Below are 12,860 nucleotides of genomic sequence, written 5' to 3'. Positions count from 1 at the left end.
CATTGATCAACTGAGAACTTATTTTTAAAGTCAGTGTATTTCCATACAATTAAAGCCTTTAAAAAATAATGTAGCATTTAATAAGGAGTGTATTGAAGGAGAACGTTGCCCCGAAGACCATTAATGAACACAGCAGGAAGGGAGAGCAAGCCTTACCCATCACACATTATCCACACGAGGAAGAGCAGGAGACAAAGGCTGCCTTCATGGCTCAGGGTATGAAGTCAGTGCAGGCTAAGCATGTATTCACACACCCTTAGTGCTTATGAATTATGTGGTGGTCATGTTTACTTATTTACAACTTTAATGTCTTAATGGGAACGCAGGAGGTTGTGCCACAAAGCTGGCTTCACAGAGGGACATAGGTACATAGGTGCCAGGTGCCTCACGTTCCAACAAGGGGGAGCAATGTTTGTACTGGGGATCAAAATTAAAGTGACGTGGAGACAAGAGGTAGTGAAAGCGAGGTTAAAATGCAGGGCTGTGGAGTGAGTGGCTGGAAGATAGATGCGGCAAGGGAAAGTGGATCCTGATGCAGGCCTGCGGTTGTTGCTAACAGGCTGAACGGAGACCCTGTGTATCTGTAAGTAATAGTCGCAGCATGCTAAAGGGTCCTGATTTACTGCATTTTAGAGTCTGTCACAAACCGATGGGGCACAGTTTCTATCCTGCTTATATTTAACCATCAGTGATGATGCTGATATCAGCCTTAAGGATATTAGAATGGAATATGATAACATAGCTTGGAGCTGATCCCCAGACTGAAAGAAATTATGGGTAATTATCAATTGCTTTAAGGTTATCCAAAACCACAGGCCCCTGTCATCTTCATCTGTTGTGGCCAATGGTACTGCTGGGCAGGTCAGAATCAACCTAGCATCAGTGGTAGAAGCTAAGCAGTGTGGACACTGGACTACCTGCTTTATACTCAGATTCAAGGAAGGATGCAGTTTACACAGACCTGGCAAAGCCACCTACATACATTATTAGACACTTGATATCAGTGATAGTGAATGTGATAGTGATAGTGAATATAACAGTGATAATGAATGTAATAGTGAGAGTGACTATAATAGTGAATGTGATGGTAAATGTGAAAGTGAATGTGAGAGTGATTGTGAATGTGAGAGGGGTAGTGAATGTGGTAGTGAATGTGATAGTGATAGTGAATGTGATGGCTACAGCAGTGAGAATAAATGATAACACTCTCTGTCCCTCTAGGCAGAATCCTTCACCAACAATGCTTTCCCAGAAACAGAAGTAGGAAGGGGAAAGGGCTTAGGAGCCTCTTCCAATTAGGAGTCCCAAACTCTGATCTGACCAAGCTACAAGCAGGTAAGGGTCCTAACACCCAATCACAGTCATCTTCTGAACTTTGAGAGCAGTCGAGAGATCCTCGCTGCGCACACTCCTCTCCACAAGCGGGCTGTGCTGTTCCAGTACGGCAAAGTGCTGCTCTGCTAGGCATCCATGGGGTGGAGTTTCCCTTGTCCCATGAGCAGTCAAACCTATTTGATTTTTCAAGTTTGAAGAAAATCATGATAGCCTATTTCCTAGTCATGAAAGCAGCCTGAAAATCAACGTAATTTAAACAAAATTGTTTCCTGGGGGGAAGGGTGGGGGCCTTTGTTGTTCATGGACCATGGCCCTCTTTGACACTCTGAATCAGAGAGACCATTACGCCAAAGTTAAGGTGAGATAGGAGCTTAGATAGATGCCATTTCTACCCACCCGCACAGTGATGGAGACCGGGAGAGACCATAGACACAGCAGGAAGCGTCTTATGACCCATCATTCTTTCTACAGGAGAAAAGGTTGATGGCTTTGTGTGAAGAAATTATACCATCATTCCTGCCCCCCTTTTCACCAGAGAAGGGAACAAAGGATAGAGATGATACTGCAATTTTGATCTCTACAACCTCATTTGAAATCATTCTCTGTGATTTAAGTTTTCTGGAAATGAAAAGGATAAATTGTGTGAACTTAGTTAAAGTTGGAAAGAAAAGTTGAGTGGATAGCCTGTTGTCAAGGAAACCAATTCTCTCTCTCTCTCTCTCTCTCTCTCTCTCCTCTGTGTGTGTGTGTCTTTGTGTGTATGTGTTCATGTCCTTTATATTCTTCATCTGACATTTAAGGATAACTCTAAGGTACTCAAAGCTTCCACACTAAAACTGTATACAAGGGAAAAAAAAAGAATTCTCCAAGAAAGTAATTTCTAGAATTTAGAACATGGGAGAACCTTGCCTAACTCTGTTGGAGACAGCAGCCCTTTGAACCAGCTCTGCATCCTAGAAACATAGGTGGTCACCACAGTCAGGGGCAGGCCATTGCAGAATGAGGTTTGAAGGGTAGCAAGACAGCACTGGGGCAAACAAGTCAGCCCCTCGATGCTCCAGTGAGTCTCATGCTTCCAGCGGGAAGCTACCTGTGAAAAGTGAAATTCTGAGTGAAGTCAGAGATCACAGAAAGGGAGGGGGAGCTTATTATTTAAAGACAATTGTCAACTGCCCACCACCCCATGGGTGACCCTCTTGGTATGACCAACACTGGGCTTGACCAAGGAACTCTGCTGCCTCACAGAGGCCACAGCAATCTCCCTCTTCCAGCTCTGAGTTTTGGCTTGACAGGAAGGGTGCCAGTGAGCATGCTCAGCAGCATTCCTTGCTCTCTTAGATCTCTGCCTCTTCATGAGAAGACCCTGCCTTAATGCTGCTGATCTTCCACAAAGGCTAGGAAGCATGAGAGACAGAGCTGCACAGAGGAGCCCCTCCCAATGCCACTGGAAGCCCAGAAAACCCTCCCAGCCAGCCGGCCTTAGCCAACTCTCAGACACATGCTGAATGATAAGTCGTCTCTGTCACTGAGTTTGGGGATCGGGGGAGTGTGTTACACACAGCAGGAACAGACATATACATAGAACATCGATAGCAGCTTAACTTTTTAATTTTTCAAGGACATATAAGACAGTAGAAAGTAGATAGACCACTTGTTTTCCTGGGTAGAGCCAGGTCCATGCATATCTCAAGCCAATACCTTTCCAAAGCAGCACCGAGAGAATACAGGTTGAGACCTTCGGAACACAAAGGTTTCCAAACAACGGAACTCATCAGAACGGGCAAACAGTACGACAGAAATTTAGCGCACCTAGAAAAATGACTGCCAGCCTGGAGATCCAGAAGTTATTAAAGGTCACCCAGTGGCTGAGGAGGAGCCTCATCGGAATGCACTGAGAGTATGGGAACCTCATAAACACAGACCCATGCAGAAGAGGAAGAAGATTAAGTCATTCCAAATTTGAATATAGAAAATCACCTAAGCAAAGATCCAGCACTAACATTCTAGATCATAAAAAGCACTAAAGAGGGGCTGGAGAGATGGCTCAGCACCTGAGAGCATTTGCTGTTCTTGCAGAGGACCTGGACGTAGTCCTCAGCACCCACATTTGGCTTATAACCACCTGTAACTCCAGTTCTAGAGGAGCCAATGCGCTCTTCTGGCCTCAGTCAGCTCCTGCATGCATGTGGTACACATACACTCATAAGGCTCACACACATGCACATAAATTAAAAATAAATACATCATTAAAAAAGACAGCATTAAAAATAATCCAAGGGTGACGAACAAGGGTGACCATGTGCCCCAGTGTATCCTGGACAGGATTAGTCTCACTATTGCCATATGTCATTATTCACAGAACTTATTTCCAGTGTCAGAAGTGTGCCAGGGTAGCTGACAATAATATTACTGTTAGCAGGCACACCTTACCCAAGGGATGGAACATGACAGGTCCAAACGAGAGCCACCTCTCTGTATGTGTGAACTGTAGGGTACTTGTCCTTTGAAGGCATCTTCAAAAAAAAATCAAATCACAATAGTACAGCGCATGATAGTCCTATTGCCATCATAACTTCCACATTAGTTTAACATGAGAAGTCAAAGCATGTATCAAAGAATGTGAGTCTTTCTCTTACCCACACAGAGGCCCGTATCGCTCTCGGAGTTCCAATTGGCTCTCCCAAAAACCCTGGAGGAAAAAAAAAAAAAACACACACACAGAACCATGGTAAGAATAAGACTGAGTAAAATTTCAATGATTCCAACTTACTCAGAAAAAAAAAAAAAGGCTAGAACAGCAAGAACACAATTACATAAACAATAAAAGAAGAATCACTGCTATATTGCATTGAAGTGCTGTAGAATATTGAGTAAAGAAATGGCTTTTTAAAATATTGCTGAGTAAAACTCTCAGCAGCTCTATTTAATGGACAGAAGAGACCATGGGCACTTAAGTTATCCGCGTATAATTGCTGCTCACACATCTGAAAACTATTTGCTTTCACATCCACAGTGTTCCCCTCGGGTAGGGTTTGTATTTGCCAAGTCTCCTTTCATGACCCACATATGTGTAAACTTCCGTATCTACCCAAATTATCACACCTCCTAAAGTCTCGGGATCTGAGTTAAAGGTTCAAACGTAAGGCTCTCAGCAGGACTTCTCATAGGCAGAAACTCTAGGGTGCCAGAAGATGTGCATGAGGCCAAATGGGTGGAGGTGAGAAAATGCTAGACCCCTTGTGCTGTGGAGATGGAGCTGTGGATGTAGACAGAGGACATAAGCAGGTATGATGGGATATCGTGTGGGCAAGCACTGAGAACTGATACGTGAAATGTGGTGGGAAGGACACACACATATGTGTAGGTATATATAAACATGAATGTGTTGGGAGGGGTTGGGTGGAGAATGCTAGATTTAAGTCATAGGGGTGGAGGGTCAGAGAGCTGATGGTTAAAGGAAGCACGTGTTCTGAAGGGAACCATGCCCCATTCGTTCCCAGTAACTCCGTACTTCACAATACAAGCCTAAGCTGTAGCAAGGAAAGCCCAGATGAACACAATAGACTGTAAATTCAGGGCCCCACCCATAAACAAAGAGCTACATACAACTAAGGAATACAGAGACAGGAGAAATAGTCCTCCCTAGACATTAACCCCTGATTGGTTATCCAGGACTAAGTGGTCAGCCTGAAGACACACACTCATAAGTAATACTAAGCAGACTAAGCAAGTTGTATCTATACATTCTTATTTATAAACTAAAGAAGAGGTCATGATCTTGAGAGGGAACAGGAGAGGTATGCGGAAGATATGGAAGAAAGGCAGAAAATGATGTAATTATATTTTAATTTAAAAAAAAAAGTACCTCAGGTGGCTGCCCAAAAGATTACTGCGTCTAAGTTTTTAATAAACCCTTCTAATGACTTGACCTCCCTCTTAGAAAGAGGCATGGTGTTGCAACATCTGTAAAGCAAACTTAGCTGTGTTCTAAAAAAAGCACGACAGAATTTATATATACAGGGACGATAAGCTGAGAGGAACTGATGTAGACATTCTTTGAGTCAGCCATCCGGAGTTCTCCTTACATGACAGTTATTTTGTCTGCCTCCAAATGTTATTAGCAAATTAATCTTACTTAACTGGCTATGACTGATCACATCCCCCCCTACCCTGCAATGTTTGGAATTTATTTTCCTCCAATTTCCTATATGATTTGTTTGTTCTATTTTGACACTTTTAAATCTCTTTACACTTGTTTCAGGAGGGTATAAGAGGTCTGTTGGGGTGATTGTGGGCTTAAAAGTTGTGAACGGGGCACCCTAGAGGGAGAGATGAGAGAAGAGGGTGTTTGAAAAGCTGGGAAAATAGAAATGCTGGCAACAAATGGTGAACCCAGAGAAAAAACGGAAAGAAAACTGGAAAGTGTCAGGCAAAAAGTCAGATGTGGGTCATTCTCTGCCTAGGGAGTGGAGCAGAGGCCATGGGGTGGGGGAAGTTCCAGCATCCTCCCAGAGTTACTGTCTCATCTGTATGCCCAAATTAGCCCTTCCTGCCCTTGTATGGCGATTCACAGGCAGGATCTGGTGGTGGCGCCTGCTGTTGGTCTGGGTGCAGTTTCCCCACAAGTTAATCAGGCTTCAGAGAAAAACCAATGGCAGTAAAAAACAACCTTCAAAGGCAGATACTGCGTCCCTATCTACAAACGCCTGGTCATCTCCACTGCCATGTCACTCTGGAGAGCTGAAGACCAGAGGCTTAAAATAAAATATCTTCTCCCTGAACCAGCTTCCCTCCCCAGCCACTTCCTCCTGTCACGCCAAGGCCATTGTCTTTGCTCCAACCTTTGGCTGCTGCCTCCCTCAATTCCCTGAGTCCTCTGAGTCTCAGTGTCACTGGAGTCCTTACTTAGCCACTGTTGCTCTTTTCTCAGGACTGTCATTGCCTCCCTGCACGAAGCGCTCACCCCCTCAGCCTTGATGTCCACCTCAGCATGGATTCTGCAGCCCCGATTTCTCAGCTCTTGACTCTTGCAATCCTGCCTTTCAGGATCGATCCTCTACTCAACAATGGTTGTCTAGATTGGTTCCTGGTTGGGCCTTCAAATCTGGAAGCATGCTAGCCCATGAGTCACACACAGCTTTGTTCTCCTGCATCCCTTTGTTGTTAGCTCTTGGTCCCTGAAGGCTGCCTGCTGACCAGTGCCACCATACCCACATGGGTGCCCTCTTGTGTATGGTGCCCTCTCCCTGGTGTGTCTGCCTTTGTCTTCAGCTACTGCAGGATCCCCTTCTCCAGAAACTCCCCCCAACAATGGTTCTCTCTGAAGCAAGATCAAAGTTGCTATCTGCACTTCCCATTCTAGCTCGTGACACAACCCAACTGGTGGTATATATCATTGTTGCACAGTGACCTTGAGAGGGTAAGTAACTTCTACTTTTGCATTCTAAAGAGTGTATTTAAATACTCAATAAATTGGGTTTGGGGTGGGTGGATGAATGAATGAATGAATGAATGAATGAATGAATACATAGTAATGAGTCATAAGAGATGAATCATCATCATAACATAAGCTGGATATGTAGCTTGGATGGTAGAGTGCTTGCCTAGCATGCACAAAGCCCTAGGTTCAATCCCCAGCACTGCATAAGCTGGGTGTGGTGCTCTACCCCTGTAATCCCAGCACTCAGGAGGTGGAGGTAAGAGGACCAAGAGTTCAGAGTCATCACATAGAAAGTATAAAGTCAGCCTTGGCAGCCCTTCCTCAAAAGGGAGGGCGAGAGGGAGAGAAAGAGGGAAGAAGGAAGAAAAAAAACCATTCCAATGGAGAAGAGTTCTTCTGTTACATGGATTCTTCATGTGAAGATCACCCTGACACCCAAAACATAAACAAAAGTGGAAATCTTGTGAACATCCAGAAAGCCCATGTCTTACCTGGCGGAAAAACATCAAGTTTCCAACAAAAGGAGAAGGCTTGGGGTGCCTGATGCCCAACTTCTCCAGTCTTGAGAAAGCTGACATGGAGTACCTGGGTAGACAGAGAAGCAAATGTTTAAAACCAAGAAACTGATGCTGGTAGTCTTGTAATTGGGTCTATTATGAAGGAGAACTATTAAGTTCTCTTAGCGAGGCTGAGAGAAGTTTCCAGCGGCAGGGAACTAGCAAGACAAGAGAAGGGGAAGAACTCAGGGGCACCTCCACAGGGGCCGATGGGATCTCTGAGGCCTTTGAAGTCTGAGATGCCTCAGAAAAAGCAAGTCTAACAGCCTCCTCCACTAGAACTCGATCATCTCTACACATGCACCTCAGTGCCTCAGCTTCCAAATCTATCACGAGCCATAACTCAGAAGACCCAGCAAAAACTTACAGCGGCAAAGAATAAGCTCCCTGATTGTCTTAGTTAGGTTTACTGATGTGAACAGACACCATGACCAAGGCAACTCTTAGAAGGAAAACATTTAATTGGGGCTGGCTTACAGGTTCAGAGGTTCAGTCCATTATCATCAAGGTGGGAGTATGGCAGCATCCAGGCAGGCATAGTGCAGGGGGAGCTGAGAGTTCTACATCTTCATCTGAAAGGCTCCTAGGAGAAGACTGACTTCCAGACAGCTAGGATGAGGGTCTTATGTCCACAGCTACAATGACACACCTCCTCCAACAAGGTCACACCTACTTCCACAAGGCCACACTTCCTGGGCCAAGCATATACAAACCACCACACTGGTATATTTTTTTTAGGTTAAGGCCAACCCCCTCTTCATATTTATAACATGATGCTCATCACATTCCATGGCCATGGCCTTATTGAGAAAACAAAGTGGGGATGGAGGCACCTCATGGCAAGGAGACCGCCTTACCCTCCACTTAGAGTCCTTGTCAGGCTATGTTTCTTGCCTAAACCCATAAGGGAGGTAGATTCTCTGCATCCCGAACCAGGAAATGTGGTCCAACAGGGTCTGCACTACTTCTCGGTAAGGCTGTCCAAACACTGGGATTATGGGTTTTTCAGTTTGTGGGAACAGAGAGGTGACATAGTTTGAGTCAGAGTTGGCTTGGGCAAACCTGCCATCTGGCCCCATCCCCACCCAGCCAGACAATTAGGTCAAAAGTTCAGTTGGTTCAGAAAAATTAATGAGTCAAACTGGGTGTTTAGCATCATGCAGAGATCAGCCAAATCCCAATTTAGGAACAAGGAAAAATAGCAAAATAGCTCTCCGGTCTGGTGATTGATGAATGCTAACGCTCAAAACACTCTGCAGGGAGAAAGATGGAGTGTTGGTTTTATTCTCTGACCTGAGAACAGTTCAGCATACCCTCCAGTATCTGTGTCGATGGAGACACCACCTAAGTACAGTTTACATAGACACAGCAATGTGCCTATGGCTAAAATAGCCATGAGGGAGAACCAAGCAAGGCAGAATGGGAAACAGCAAGTCCTCCCACCATCTGAAAGTACTGCTGGTTTGAATGACTTCCCAGACTATCACCATCAAGTCCACCTTTGAGTGGAATCATGAAGTGTAGCATCCAGAGACTGCCCCACCTGGGGATCCATCCCATATACAACCACCAAACCCAGACACTACTGTGGATACCAACAAGAGCTTGCTGATAGGAACCTGATATGGCTGTCTCCTGAGAGGCTCTGCCAGTGCCTGACAAATACAGAAGTGGATGCTCACAGTCATCCACTGGACGAAGCACAGGGTCCCCAATGAAGGAGCTAGAGAAAGTACCCAAGGAGCTGAAGGAGTTTGCAGCCCCTAGGAGAAACAATAATATGAACTAACCAGTACCCCCAGAACTCCCTTGGGACTAAACCACCAATCAAAGAAAACACACAGAGGGACTCGTGGCTCTAGCTGCATATGTAGCAGAGGATGGCCTAGTCAGTCATCAATGGGAGGAGAGTCTATTGGTACTGTGAAGGTTCTATGCCCCAATGTAGGGGAAATGTCAGGGCCAGGAAGCAGAAGTGGATGGATTGGTGAGCGGGGAGGCGGGGGGACAGGGGGTTTTCAGAGGGGAAACCAGGAAAGGGGATAATATTTGAAATGTAAATAAAGAAAATATCTAATAAAAAGTAAACACATGTGAATACAAAAGTCTGATATTGTACATAATGAGCAAAAATGTTAGATCATTTATCTCTGTTCTTAGTGCAATGATGCACTTGTAAGATATTTAAATTTTTATTTTAAAATTATCTATAATAAATTGCATCTACTTTTTAATAAGGAAAAAAAGCATACACTAGAGCCTGGTGTGAATTATGTAGATTAGCCACACCCACATTCCTGCTCATTAGCATGTGTGACAAAGGTCAGGTGTGGAAAAGGTAGCCTTTCAAGAAGGTGATGGTATTTTAAATGGCTCCCTTTATCCTCAAAGGGAGAGATCAAAGCAGATTCAGAGCTGCTGAAAGCTTCCTTTAACACTCTCAAATCGGAGATTATCTTCACTTTTTTTCCATCAGTTTTTGCAAATTATTTTCTAAATATAATCTCTGATGGGTAGGAAGAAATATGAAGATCTTGGGCCACGTAATTACATCTTAATTTAGTAATTAGATGTCTTGATTGTCTAATTAAAGGACAAGAAGTCTGTACCTAATTACACATGCTAATTACTATGCAAGTCCGTGCCCTCATTATGTAACTGCACTTAGAACACTGCCTGTGTGTCTCTGCACAAAATTCAGGCATTTGCAAGCATATGGCACCAGCAGAGTGTGCACTGTGCACAATCACAACTTCCCCTTACAGCCTGGACTCTGGTGCAGAACATGGGAGGCTTCAGCCAGGAGGTAACCAGGTAAGGCCTTCATCAGCCAGAGCCCCTGAGCCCAGATCTGCAGTAGGAGATTACCACTACCAGCGGAGGGGGATGGGGGTGGGGCAGAATGACAACACAGGCGCAATGTGTGCCCATCTCAGTTCCTTCCCTGTAACCTGTTCTCATGTGCTCTGGTTCCTGGGTGCATAGGCTGACCTCCAAATATCTCCTCGGATATCCAAGTCTGTGGATTCCTTGAGGGATAGGGTGATAAGTTCCAAAAGACAAGTTGACTCTGTCTGGAAATAGGGTTGGTGTGAATGTCTTTCGTTCTGATAAGGTCATACTGAAGTAGATGGGACCTCCTATCCAAAAGAACTGGGATCTTTGTCAGAAGATGTACATGTTGTTCATCTCCCTCACCGCTGTGACAAGAAGCAACTTGAGGAGGAATGGCTACGCTAGCCTCGAAGTTCAACGGGATCCAATCCTTTGTGAGGAGGAAGCAGAGTGTGAGCAGGAGGAGTGTCAGGGCTTTGAAATCTCAAGGCCCGCCCCCATAACTCACTTCCTCCGGCAAGGCTCCGCCTCCTAAGGTTCCAGAAACTTCCAGAACAGACAACACCTCCAGTGGGCAATGGTTGGTCAAGCACACGAGCCGATGAGGGACGTTCCACATTCAAACAACCACAAAATGGCCATGTGAAGACAGACACCCAGAAAGGAAGCCAGATGACTGTGAGGGCAGAGACCAGAGTGATGCTGCAGCTAGCCAAGGGAGGTCAAAGGTCGTCAGGAAACTTCCAATAGAAGGAAAGACAAGGAAGGGTTCATTCTACAGGGTTCAGAGGGAGCCTGCCAACACCTTGATTTCAGACTTCCGGCTTCTAGACCCAGACTGTTTCAGTCAGTCCTCTGATAGCATGGCTGTGGGAATTGTGAACTACTCACAGAGACATTCCAGGCAGTCAATGAAAATATTTTAAATTTCTTTTTTCTTCTTGTCATTTTCAACATTGTCATTGTGAAAGAAATCTGTCTTTTTGTGTCATTAAGTTCTGTGCCATCCAACAAAAGTCCAGGTGGCCTGGGATGGTGCTGTGAGGAGCAGGTACCACGCAGCCGTTGTGCAATCACTGTGTTGTGATATTTAGAACAGCTCTCCTTTGACAGGGATTCATGGAAATATGCCCACCACTACCATTCCGGACATCTGTCATTGTTTATAGTAAGGATACTTAAGTCAGAAAATGACAGTAGACATACATATTGCCCCACATTAAATCCTTTGGTTTAATTTTCACATCTAAGGCAATCATCACACGCTACCGAACACAAATCTCACAGTGCTGCTGGTGACGCTTAGGGCGTCCCTTCTCAAAATAACCCGAATCATATGCATTGTTTTTACAATAAGGCTAAATTTGAAAGGTTACAAGCTGCCCGGTCTTTCATTTCCCTCAAAACCAAGGCACTCTCCTGATGGATTTTATGTAGGAGTATGCCCATTGTTTAGACAAAGAAGTCGCTTAGGGTAAACGGAGAGGGGGGTGGGGGTGAAGTTGTTGTCGTCTGAGACAAGATCTCACATAGCCCAGCCTGGCCTCAAACTTGTTATTTAGCTGAGAAAGACTTACAACTTTGCATCCTCTGGTCTCCACCTCCTGATGGCTGGGAGTGCAGGTGTGTGCCACCACCACATCTGATTGTGCAGCCCCAAGGATCAAGCTTTGTGTGTGCTGGGCAAACTGGGCTCTGTCCCCAGGCCTTGGAGGATGCTTGATGGGTTTACATTCAATAGATTGAGGGTTAGAATGGCAGAAGCCAGTCAGAAGCCAGTCTGGCCTGCGGGTTCCCTCACTGTGTGTCTTACGCAGCTTGTTATCCTCACTCTCCTTCCTTTCAGATGTGGCTCTTTCCCTCTGGACCACTCCTGCTACAATGCAAATAAGTCCTTGTGTTCCCCATCTTAAAGCCTGGGAGCAAATGCCCAGGATTCCACTCACAGCTTCGCTTTTCTTCCCTCCTGTCAGCAGAGTTTCTTGTAATGGAGAAGTACTGTGCCCCTCTGCCCCTTCAATACTGTCTCGGCCTGTTCCAGCGTGGCTGCTACATTTACAGGATGGGAGAGGACTGCTCTTGTCAAGGTCGCTGACGAGTTTATCTTTCTCAACCCCGAGATCCCCTGATAGTCTCATTATTAAATTCTCAATGGTAATTGCTTGTAGCTAAGCACTTCTTTGGGGACACTCTTTATTTCCACGATGTCACCCGCTCTCCTTACGGGCTGCTGGCCCCTTTCCTTCTGTTGGCCTGCCACGGTTAAGACCATTGACAAATCAACACCCCTGCCTTTCTGACTCTAGCTCTGCTCTTTCCGTTGAGCTCCCACCCTCTTTATCCGACTCCCAACATAAATGCACATTTTAAATGTCTACTCAGCAACTTAAACAGTAACTATCGTAGTTGTTTGAATTGAGAAATGTCCCCCATAGTCCTGACATTTCAACACTTGGTCACCAGTTAGTGGTGCTGTTTAGGGGACTTTGGGTGATGAAGACTTGCTGGAGGAAGTATGTCACTAGGAGTAGGTTTTGAGATTAAGGTCACTTCTAGTTCATTCTGTCTGCTGCTCCATGCTGTGGTTGTAGTATGAGCTCTCAGTCTCCAGTTCCTGCCACCATGCCTGAACTTGTAGCCATGCCTCCAAGGCATGATGGACTCTTATTCCCTGAGGAGTAGAAGCCCAAACA

At 45.2% G+C, this 12,860-nt stretch overlaps 1 protein-coding gene and 1 long non-coding RNA gene across 10 annotated transcripts in view; one reads left to right on the top strand and one right to left on the bottom strand.

The window, feature by feature from the left end:
• Positions 1-12,860, bottom strand: part of Tbxas1 (thromboxane A synthase 1, platelet) — a 220,432-nt gene that overhangs the window by 128,689 nt on the left and 78,883 nt on the right. For all 9 annotated transcript variants that reach the window (XM_017321499.2, XM_017321500.2, XM_011241280.3 and 6 more), the window contains 2 exons: positions 7,267-7,360; positions 3,972-4,024 (listed from right to left, as the gene is read on the bottom strand). In XM_017321499.2, coding sequence (XP_017176988.1) covers positions 3,972-4,024; positions 7,267-7,360 — 147 coding nt within the window. The remainder of the gene's footprint in view (positions 1-3,971; positions 4,025-7,266; positions 7,361-12,860) is intronic.
• On the top strand, positions 5,792-11,135 carry Gm33767. The gene is made up of 3 exons (XR_377559.4): positions 5,792-6,754; positions 10,034-10,146; positions 10,448-11,135. It is a non-coding gene; the product is annotated as a predicted gene, 33767 (long non-coding RNA).

Source organism: Mus musculus, chromosome 6, assembly GCF_000001635.26.
Source record: "Mus musculus strain C57BL/6J chromosome 6, GRCm38.p6 C57BL/6J".
Lineage (NCBI taxonomy): Eukaryota > Metazoa > Chordata > Mammalia > Rodentia > Muridae > Mus > Mus musculus.
This window is presented reverse-complemented; position numbering and strand designations above follow the sequence as displayed.